The sequence below is a fragment of the Hypanus sabinus genome, chromosome 15 (assembly GCF_030144855.1).
Source record: "Hypanus sabinus isolate sHypSab1 chromosome 15, sHypSab1.hap1, whole genome shotgun sequence".
Taxonomy (NCBI): Eukaryota; Metazoa; Chordata; class Chondrichthyes; order Myliobatiformes; family Dasyatidae; genus Hypanus; species Hypanus sabinus.
In genome coordinates, this window is record NC_082720.1 from 66,495,487 (window position 1) to 66,507,395 (window position 11,909).

General features: G+C 43.6%; 1 protein-coding gene across 1 annotated transcript in view; it reads right to left on the reverse strand.

Moving 5' to 3' along the window:
* The window catches only part of LOC132405180 (uncharacterized), a 50,901-nt gene extending 47,231 nt beyond the window's left edge, over window positions 1-3,670 (reverse strand). The window contains exons 1-2 of the mRNA XM_059989877.1: window positions 3,596-3,670; window positions 2,837-2,946 (exon numbers count right to left, since the gene is read on the reverse strand). Coding sequence (XP_059845860.1) covers window positions 2,837-2,924 — 88 coding nt within the window. The 5' untranslated portion in view covers window positions 2,925-2,946; window positions 3,596-3,670. The remainder of the gene's footprint in view (window positions 1-2,836; window positions 2,947-3,595) is intronic.
* Between the last annotated feature and the right edge of the window lie 8,239 nt (window positions 3,671-11,909).

The following is an 11,909-nucleotide window of genomic DNA, read 5'->3' on the forward strand; positions in this document are numbered from 1 at the left end:
GCTGGAGCCTGTGATGAAGAAGGCAAGTGCATTGTTAGTGTTCATTCCAAGAGGACAATTATATATAAGGATGAATGTAATGTTGAAAGTTTATAAAACATTACTGAGGCCTCACTTGCAGTGTTGTGAGCAAAGAATTGAAAGGCTTGTCAAACGGAGAGTGTCTGATGGCTCTGGACCTGTATTGACTAGAATTCAGAAGAATCAGGGCTGATCTCATTGTCACCTATCGAATGGTGAAAGGCCTTGATGGAATGGACGTGGAGAGGATGTTTCCTAATGTGGGAGAGTCTAAAATGAGAGCACACAGCCTCCGAATAGAGCAGTGTCCATTTAGAATGGAAATGAGGAGGAATTTCTATGGCCAAAGGGTGGTGAATCTATGGAATTCTTTGCCCAGGCAGCTGTGGAGGCCAAGTCTTTATGTATACTTAAGGCAGAGGCTAACAGATTCTTGATTGGTCAGGACATGAAGGAATACTGGGAGAATGCAGGACATTGGGGCTAAGAAGAAAATTGGATCAACCATGATGAAATGATGGAGAAAACAATGGACGAAATGGCCTAATTCTGCTCCTATGTCTTATGGTCTTATGGTCAAGTTCATACAGCAAATGCAGATACTCCAATGAACGACTATTGGGAGATTTCTGAAATGGTTAATAGTCTACACTCAGCCTTATTGATCTATTGTTCATTTCTAACACCCTGTCTGACCCAGGTGCTTGAATGAGTGTGCTGACAGTATTGCCCATACAGCAGAACACATTGAACCCCTGCTGGAGATCACCAACGGCAGCAAGATATAGACTTATGGGACACGACATGTGATGCTCTGCTTCAGTGAACAATGTTCATGGGGGGTTTTGTCTTGACTGAGGTTGCTCAACGTCAACTCCACACAGATATCCTGTACACCACAGGGATGTTTGTAGATATGCTGGTCTGTGGATGTAAATGAATTTATGTCATTACCTTGGACACCTGGAAAATTTCCGAAAGCAACTCTGTCTTGTACATGCACACCTCATATGAATTCACTTGCCTGCACTTCACCAAACCGACAATTTCCAGTACAGTCACAAAGCACAAGTTCAAGCACCACATTTCCATGACTGGCTCGCTGATTCATGCCCTTGTGTGTGGATGAGACTCAGAAAAGCTGGCAGCACAAAGGCTGAGTTTGCAAACATGGAAATGGTTTGCATTTTACACATGTTGAATAGCCTTTGGGGTTTGTCCTCCACGTGGTCCCTAAATCTGATGGTGCTTGCCATCCAAGCAGCAAATACCATCATCTTAATCATGCCATCACTCTCGATCCTTTCCGGGTTCAACATACTCAAGACTTTTCTGCACATTTAGCTGGAACTGTAAGCTTTTTCTAAAGTGGACAGTCAGAGGCTGCCACCAGGAGCCTGCCTCTGCTGAGGACAATCCCAAAGCCACTGTTATAAATCCATTTGACCTATTTGAGTCTGGGTTAAAAAAAAATGCAGCACAGACATTCCAGCCACTAATGGACACTGGCTAAAGGATTTTAATTTTCTTTTTCTTTTCATGGACAACATACTTGTTACCAGCACATCCAAAACTGAACACTTATCACATCTCCACATATTTTCAGGTGTTTAAGCCAAATGAACTGATTATTAATCCTGCCTAATGTCAGTTCAGGTCATCTGCCATTGACTTTTCCAGCCAATGCATCTCTGCAAAAGATGCAACAGTCCTACTGTGAAAATTTCCCACTATTATGGACTACTAAAGCCCTGCCAGAATTTTGAGGTGTGGTGAATTTCTTTCTCCATATCATTCCTAGAGCTGCTGAACTTATGCTCCCCTTGTATAGTGTCCTTAAATCCAATGCTTGTGGTCTGTATGAGTAGCATGTAAGACAAGATTTCCACTGCACCTGTGACAATGATAAACCAACACCAATAAAAAGCACTATTTTCTGAAGAGTATCTTCAGTAATTAGCTCTGGATCAGAAAACAGTAACTTTGCAAAAGTTACATATTTTTGATACTTCCAGATATTTCTCTCTTTTCAAATCATTATCCAAAACATTCAGTCTTTGAAATAGATGAATAATAAGTGTTATGGAATACCAAGATGTGGCAAATTGGAAAACAAGTTGGACCACTGTTCAAATCCTGGTAAAGTTGATGAGATATTATTTTAGTCTGGAAACTGAAAGCAATTTTATGCAGGCTGTAAGGTGCAGTTGTGGACATAGAGACCACATTGGCTTTCTGAGTAACTGGTGCATGATTTCAAGAAACAGGCAATGTACAAGGAATTAATGCAGCAAGAGGCCATTCAGCCCATCACGCCTCTCTATCGGTATACAGGATCATGTCTGACCTACTTCCTCAGCACCACTTTCTTCTACTAACCCTATGTCCCATATTTGCTTGAAGATCCAAAATGTTAAAGATTGAGCATACACAATTCTGTATGATAGTAAATCATGAACAATCCCTTGCATCCAAAAAAAATCATTATTTTTTCTCTTATCTTTGCCTACTCTAGACACCTGAGAATTTTGTATGTTTGAGTGGGATCATCTTGCACTCTTTTAACCTCTGAATAATTCAGATCCAGTCCACTTCATCTGTTCCTACTGAACAATATCCACAGCACCTCAATTGTTAGAATATCCTTGTTGCACATCTCCATGTTACACCCAATACCATCCACATTATTTTGTGCGCAACTTTACTGAAGGAACAGCTAAAAGTCCAGAAAAAACAGATCCACAGTCCCATCTGGTAAGTACATGCACTCAAAATGCAGAAAACAACGGTGACTAATAATTACTAAAGTACTTACTTTGGGTGAAATCAGACTGAAGAAGTGAAACAAATAAACTGAATATCAGAAGAGAACACATTTTGCAGCAGCCAATTTGAAGCCTCATTTCACAGATTCCATCCCTTTCCCTGTCAGAGAGAAACAAATAGTGAAATGTGTAGATCCGGACTCCTGAAATGACCCGAAATAAATTGGAAGTGGATTTAGTCAATGTTTTAAACACCTCAGAATCTGAACAAAATGAGGGCTGTGTATTTGCTCATTCCAGTTGTAAACTGTAGCCGTTCACAGACACTCCCTCTTCCTGTTACAATATAGACGATGGTTACTTTTTTCATTTCCAATGAAAATAACTACATTATTTTGGTTCCTCTTTCAGTTGTGAGTGTGGTAAAGAACAGTGCACTTGATAACATTGTCCCAAACCGTTACAATTTGTACTGATCAGGAACTAGGCAAATTGATATAACTGAGGATATAACTTCAGAGAAATTAATATATTCTTATGTCTGCCCATGTGTTGATCACATCTACATGGTAATATCATGTAGTGGAATGAACATCAGCAAATTCCAGCAAACACTTGCTGACAGTCGACATGATCAGAAAATCTAATGAACCAGCAAAATGGCAAATGGACCAGATCAGAGCAGGATCTTGTGAGACGGTGGGCAGTGGGGTCTCATGATTCTCATATTCTCTGACATTGACAGTGTATTTGAGAGACTTTCTCAAATTTAAAGGAAATGTGAGGCTCTAACAACAAAAGACACTCACAGATATCCGGAATAAATCAGAAGTAGTGAAGAGATGCCCGTTGATGTTCTCAGATACTGACTCCATTCTCTGCTGGTTCACTGTAGACTCATGGTCCCACCAAAAAATAAGATGATATGGCAACAGTGTCACCTGGTTTCTCCAACAGCACCCTGGATTTCAGCATTCTCCACTGACATGAAAGCAATAAGGAGAACAAGGAACTGCAAGATCTTCATCTCATTCATGGACTAGATGGGCCGAAAGGCCTGATCCTGCACTGTACTCTCATGACTCAGTGACTCTGTCCATGTTTATATGGACATCCATTATTTGTCTGTCATCATTGTTGACATGAATTTCAAAACCTGTTACTCAACAACGCTGGTGCAATCATAGAAATATGGAACACCTACAGCACAATACAGGGCCTTTGGCTCACAAAGTTGTACCAGACATGACCCTACCGAAGAAATTAGTAGCCTTACCGATAGTTCTCTATTTTTCGAAGCTCCATGTATCTATCCAAAATCTCTTAAAAGACCCTATTTTATCAGCCTCCACCACCACTGCAGGCAGCCTATTCCATGCACACACAATTCTCTGCTTAAAAAACTTACCCCTGACATCTCCTCTCCCAAGCACCTTAAACTTGTCCCCTCTTGGGGCAGCCATTTCAGCCCTGGGGAAAAGCCTCTGACTATCCACATGTTCAATGCCTGTCATCATCTCATACACCTCTATCAGGTCACCTCTCAACCTCCGTCACTCCAAAGAAAAAAGGCCGAGTTCACTCAACCTGTTCTCGTAAGGCATGCTCCCCAATCCAGGCAACATCCTTGTAAATCTCCTCCGCACCCTTTCTATGTTTCCCTCAGTTCAAACCTCTCCAAAACATCCGGTGATGGTCAAAGCACACAAGCATTACCAACAGTTTGCTCAGTGCACAATGTCAGTTGTGCCTTTTGAAAGGCATTTAGCAGGTGATTTACATACACTTAATAAATATACAAGATTCCATCATACTATCTGATGACTATGTACAATGAAATGACAAGTATAGACCTGGGCTCTGGGCAGATCAGTGCCCCCTCCAGCAATGCAAAACACATTAACACTTAATGAATATACACAACTCCATCTTAGATTCTGTTGAACACGGACAACTGAATGACAAGTAGAAACCTGGGATCTGGACCAGAGCAGGCGGAGACAATGGCCCTACCTGGATAGTCAGTATAGTGGATCTTGGGTACTAGGTAGAAACGGGCAGTGTGAGGTAAGTGAATTCTATGTTTTGTGGCTGTGGATGGGAGCTCTCCATGATTGATGAGGTCAGTGATGGTTCTGGAGTCAGCTTTCTGTTTGCCCCAGTTGGGATCCTATACAAGGAGTGGGTAAGAGTGGAGAGCAGTTTGTTCTGAGAGCAAAGGTTGGAGGAGGAGAGAGGAGTACAGAAATTGAGATGTTTGATGACTTCTTGGTTGATCCAGGATGAAATGATCCAGGGCCAGGCAGAAAACCAGTGTGGGTTATCCAGGAAGAGGAGAAGAGTTGGAGACCGGAGAAAAGGTCACCAGTACAGGTTGGGTAATTCTTGCCAAAGGAGTGAGTTTTGAGTTGGAGTTGTTGGAGAGGAGAAGATCAGAAGGAATGGTGAAGGCACAGCAGGGTTTAGAGCTTGGATTAGAAAGGGAGAGGAGAGTTGGTGCCGTCAGAGGATGAGAGAGGGTATGGGTGTTTGGGTCTGAGGACCATGAAGTGATGGTGGTGACTGAAAAGCCAAGGGTGGTCAGTCCATGGTCTGCTCTTGTTCCACGATGAGACCATGGAGGAACAACGCCTTATATTCCATCTGGATAGACTCTCATACCTGATGTCATGTATATTGACTTCTCCTACCAGTAAATTCCTGGGTTGCTGCCTGTGCCATGTGGCAGTGCTGATTTGACAGAGGAAATATTGCTGAGGATCTGGTGGGAGGAGCAAGGTTTCAGATTGCTGGATCATTGGAATCTCTACTGTACAAAAAGGACAGGTTACACCTGAACCCGGGGGATCAATGTCCTTGCAGGTAGGTTTGCTAGAACAGTGATGGATAGTTGAAAATCACTTGGCAAGAGTTTAGGGAGTGGCCTGCTCGGGCTGAGGATGGGGAAGTTGGTATCAAAGAGGAGGCAATTTGTATACCGACAGCACCATCCTCAGCCCTGTCAGTAAGAGCAGGCAAAATTACAGGATGATTTACAGAGTAACCTGGGGATGAAATCAAAAAGAATTTTGAGTACAGGACTGAATATGTTATATTTGAATGCATGCTGTACACAGAATAAGTTCGATGATCTTGTAGTGCAGACAGAGTTTGGCAGGAATTGTGTTTAGGGAATAAGTGAGTCGTGGCTGAAAGATTATTATTGGGATTTTAACCTCCAAGGGTACACATTGTATCAAAAAGATAAACAGGTAGGCAGAGGGGGTGCTGATGTGTGTTGGTAAAAATTTAAATCAAATCCTTAGAAAGATGTGACAGTGGAAGATAGTCATGGGGGTGGTTTCAATATACAAGTAAGTGGGGAAAATCTGATTAGTGTCTATTTTAACATGTGTTTCTAAGTAACCTAAAACCACATCTTTCACAATTAAGTCCAACATCTTCCCAACCACTGAGGTGAAACTAACTGGCCTATAGTTTCTTTTCTTCTGCTTCTCTCCTTTCTTGAAATTTGTAGAATTCCTATGAGATGGCTTCTTAGAACAGCTGGTGTTTGAGCCCACTTGGGGACCAGCTATTCTGCATTGGGTGTTGTGCAATTAACAGGAATTGATTAGGGTGCTTAAGTTAAAGGAACTCTGAGGAGACAGCAAACATAATCTGATGGAATTCTTCCTGCATCTGAGAGAGACAGTTGTATCATTATTAAAGTGGAGTAAAAGGATTTATGGAGGCATGAGAGAAGAGCTGGCCAAAGCTGATCAGAAGGGGACCCATGAAGGAATGATGGCAGAGCAGCAATGGCTGGAGTTTCTGGGAGAATTTGGAAGGTGTAGGAATCAGAATCAGGTTTATTATCACTGGCATGTGTTGTGAAATTTATTAAATTAGCAGCAGCAGTTCAATGCAATACTTAATTTAAAAGAAGAAAAATGATGATGATGATAATAATAATAATAATAATAATGGTATATGTCTATTAAATAGGTTAAAAATTGTGCAAAAAGAAGAAATAATATATATGTAAAAATGAGCAATTGGATGGCTGAGCGGAAGAAGCTGTTCGTGAATTGCTGAGTGTGTGCCTTCAGGCTTCTGTACCTCCTTCCTGGTGGTAACAGTGAGAAAAGGGCATGTCCTGGGTGCTGGAAGTCCTTAATAATAGATGCTGCCTTTCTGAGACACTGCTCCTAGAAGATGTCCTGGGTACTTTGTAGGCTAGTACCCAAAATGGAACCGACTAAATTTACAACCCCCTGCAGCTTATTTTGTTCCTGTGCAGTAGCCCCACCATACCAGACAGTGATGCAGCCTGCCAGAATGTTCTCCATATTCTGTTTAATCTCATCCTTTCCTTGAAGTGAGACTGTAGTGAGGCTGGCTACATTGTGGGAAGAGAGATGTGATGAACCACAGATATTCAGCAACAAAGGTCCAAGTACGGAGACACACAATAAGCTGTGGTCCCCAGTCTCACTCTGCACAGTCACTGATGCTACCTCTTGTGAAACAATGTGGCAGAAAACTTCCTCTTCCTTTCTAGTTCAGGATGTAGATATCATTGTTGCTCAATGTTGCTGAGCCTAGATAGAAAAGAAAAATAGATCAGGGATTAAAAGTGGGAAGTTAAAAAGCACAAAGTCATTTTAGATGATTTTGCTGGAAGAACTTTGATCAAGGACCCCCACCATGCAGGCAATGCTCTCTACTCACTGCTGCCATCGGAATGGAGAGATTGTTGTCTTAGCTTGTTCACCTTCAGGTTTAGGAACATTTAAATTCCCACAAACATCATGTTCTTGAGCAGTGAATGATGAATTCATTCACCTCATATCAGAAATCATTCCACAAACTATGGAATCCCTTTCCAGGCCTCAACAACTCATGTTCTCAATATTATTCATTTATTGGTTTGTTATTATTATTTATGACTTCTCCTTTTATTGTCACAGTTTGTCACCTTTTGCACTTTGGTTGTCTGATCTTATTTGCTTGTGTGTAGTTCATCATTGATTCAATTGTGTTTCTTGTATCTACTGTGAATTGTCACAAGAAAATGTATGGTGCCATATATAGTACATACATTGGTTATTGAGTTGCTTTGAACTCTGAAACCTGCTACCTTAAATTTTGAGGGAGATCTCAAATGTGTGAGCTAGTAAATCAGAGAAAATGTTTCCTCATGAAATGCGTGATTCGGTGAAGGAATGGAATCAGTATTTGTGAGTTCATGTTTATCTCTCCACTGAATTTTCCTTGAAAACAGATGCAAAATGTACATTCATTAAAATTTTCATCCACATTAATGATGTTATGAATGTACCACAACTCTGAGGGGCCGAAGGGGCGGGAGCAGCCCCCTCCTTCCGGAGAATCGCAAGAGCACTATTAATTCGGGTCTCGGACCCAGGCAAATGAGAGACAATGTAATGGTTTTGGCCATTGCTCTTAGAGACAGCTGTGCTAAGTGCATGACCCTGCTACGTGACAGCTACCACAGATATGGACACCCTCGGGCAATGTGGGGGTGGGGATTGCATCACCCTACTTTGATGGACATCTACAACTCTGCAAGTCAAGATAAAAGGAGACTGCAGAAGGCGGTACCCCAGAGAGACGCACCAGAAGGACTCGATCGCTCACCACTCCCGTGATAGCTGGAAGCCAGTCAAAAAGCCAGGTGCGCTCTGCTCTGCCTGGGGAGCAGGTGGCTGATAATACTGAGAAGGACTTCGAACTAATAACAGGGAAACAACGCTCCCTGATTCAACGGTGTTGCTTCATCAAAGACCCGGGCAAGTTTTGTCGTTTCTCCTCACTCTCTCTAAAACACGTGAAACCCAGCGATTCCCCAAATAGACTGAAGCCTGCAGACTTCTGAGTGACTTTTATATTTCCAACGGACAATATATTATCCACTAGACAACAGTCGAGATTATTTCTTAATGATGATTATTGCTATACCCGCGCTTTAGATTGAGTTTTGCTGATGTATATGTTCTGAATATTTGTATTAACCTTACTTTTGTGCCCCCCTTTATAAATAAAACCATTCGAAAATAGTGCCATCAGACTCCAACGGACCTCTCTATCTTTGCTGGTAAGTTATCTAGTTACAGGATACATAACAACTTGGGGTTTCTCGTCTGGGATTTGACATCAAATTGGGAGGCCAATGCTTCGGGCTTGTAGTCCAAAACTTGAATCTGGTTACGCGGGTAGCCAGACAGGAAACCAGCAAAGATGGACGTGGGTGAATTTATGAAAACCCGACTGGGGGGGGGGGGCGCGCGCTAGAAGTGGCCACCAAATCAGACTTGTTAAATTTGGGGAAGGGGTTGAAAATCGCAGAAGTGAGGTCGTCCATGAAAAAACGGGAGGTGCGAAGGGCCATAACCCAGTATTACATTGGGAAGAAGGTGTTTGGAGCTGAGGTATTGGAAGATATCCCTGAAAAGGTACCATCAAGTGGGACAGTTCAGTTAGAGGTGGAGAAATTAAGGCTGGAACATGAAATTAAGTTAAAAGAGCTGAAAGCAGCTGAGAGAGAAAGGGAGAGGCAAAGACAGCATGAAATTCACCTAAAGGAGCTAGAGGTGACGTGGGACCATGAGCTCCAGCTATAGAGGTTAGAGGTGGAAAGGGAGCAGGACCAAGCTGAGAGGCAAAGACAGCATGAAATTCAGCTAAAGGAGCTTGAAGCAGCCGAGAAAGAGAAACAGAGGCAACTTGACTGGGAAATGCAGAAGATAAGGAACGAGCGAAGACATCAAGAGTTAGACCAAGCGGAGCGGTTTAATGTTAGTAGGGAGTTGAGATTGGTACCCCCGTTCGAGGAGACAGACGTCGATAGTTATTTCTTGCTTTTTGAAAAGGTGGCAGTAAATCAGAAATGGCCAAAAGAGCAGTGGGTGGCGTTGTTACAAAGTGTGTTAAAGGGGAAGGCCCAACGAGCATATGCGGCATTGTCCCTGGAGGAGGGGGAAGCAGAGAATTATGCTGAAGAAAAGGAGGCCATTCTCCAGGCTTATGAAGTGGTACCCTTGCATAGGGTCCTTCTAGATTTTGAGTTGGTGTTGGGACCAGTGGAGCTGGGGGTCCTGCCGGAGTTGCCGGGGGAAAGCGTGGATGTCCTTCTGGGGAACGACCTAACGGGAGGGAAAATGGGAACAGCCGTGAAGCTAACAACCCAGCCTGCAAGGATTGAGGCCCCTCCCTCAGATCTGAAGATATACCCCGCCTGCGCGGTCACTCACAGCATGTCAAAAAAGACAGCTGAGAGAGAGAGCAGTTTAAATCTGGCCGGTTTTGATTTGGCCGACACGTTTTTACCGACTCTGTACCAGTGAGGGTTCAAGGAAGGTAAACTGGAGAGTACGGAGGGGGGAGAGAGTAAACAGGGGGAGGTAGACCTGCCCTTAGCCAGACGAGAGTTTGTACGGGAACAGGAAAGGGACGAGGAGCTGATAGCCTTGAGAGAGTTGGTTCTTTCGGAGACCGAGGTTGAAACTGAGCCCGAAGGTTACTACCTGAAGGAGGGTGTGTTGATGAGGAAGTGGAGGCCCCCCAAGGTGTCGGTCGATGAGGACTGGGCGGTGGTACACCAGATAGTAGTCTCGAAAGCGTATCGGGACGAAATTTTGAACTTAGCTCATAAGGGACCGTTAGGTGGGCATCTGGGAATAACGAATACAGTGGATCGGGTTCAAAGAGAGTTCTATTGGCCAAACATGAGAAAAGAGATTACTGAATATTGTAAAAGGTGTCATACCTGCCAAATGGTGGGTAAGCCGAACCAAGTTATCCCTAAGGCACCCCTCCGACCCATCCCCACATGTGAGGAGCCTTTCTCCCGAATCATTGTAGATTTTGTGATACCCCTACCTAAAACTGCGAGGGGGCGGCAGTATATCATGACCATGATGTGTGCCGCTACACGATTTCCAGAGGCTGTGCCTCTGGGTAATATTAGGACCTCTGTGGTGGTGAGGACCCTCATCAAATTCCTTACCACAGTGGGGCTGCCTAAGGAGATACAATCGGATCAGGGGAGTACCTTCACATCTAACGCATTTCGGCAGATGATGACCCAGCTAGGGGTCAAACAAATTCTAGCCTCCGCGTACCACCCGGAATCCCAAGGGGTGTTGGAAAGGTTCCACGCTACACTAAAGACCATGCTTAAAACTTATTGTCAGGAGAACGTTCAAGACTGGGATGAGGCTTTACCCCTTCTGTTATTTGCCGTCAGGGATACAGTCCAGTGCTCACTGGGGTTCAGTCCAATTGAGCTTGTTTTCGGTCACAGGCCCTGGGGCCCTCTAACCCTCCTGAGAGATAAGTGGTCTAGCCCGACTGTTCAAGTCAGTGTGATCGACTACGTTCTGAAATTCCGGGAGAGGCTGCATAAAGTACTCGCCTTGGCAAAGGAAAACCTTAAAGAATCCCAGGAAAAAATGAGCCAGTGGTTTAACCCGAGACCGAGAGAATGAGAGTTTTACGTAGTCGACAAGGTTTTGGTCCTATTTCCGGTAGTTACCCATCCCCTTCAGGCGAGGTTTCAAGGACCATATACAGTGCGTAAGAAAATAGACTCACTGAATTACGTGATTGAAACCGCCGATCGGCGAAAGCCGACCCAGTTCACGTGAACATGATGATAAGGTACCATGACACTACCCCCGCGGTGGTCGGTGCGGCCATGAAAACCGCTCACCACCCGTTGGTATTCCTGGCCAATATGGGAAATAAAAACAGGTTATTGAGCTGGAGTCAGATGCTGCAGGAATTCGATATTAAGATACAGCACATTAAAGGGAGTGATAATGTGCTAGCTGAACTAAGTGTATAACTGTATGGCTCTGTAATTAAAAGAAAAAGCATGGGTATTGTGTTAGATTAAAAATCATGTAAGACTCTGTACAACTCCATTTTTAACCACTGGAAAAAACGTTTTTTTTAGAGGGGAGGTGTTATGAATGTACCACAGCTCTGAGGGGCCGAAGGAGCGGGAGCAGCCCCCTCCTTCCGGAGAATCGCAAGAGCACTATTAATTCGGGTCTCGGACCCAGGCAAATGAGAGACAATGTAATGGTTTTGGCCATTGCTCTTAGAGACAGCTGT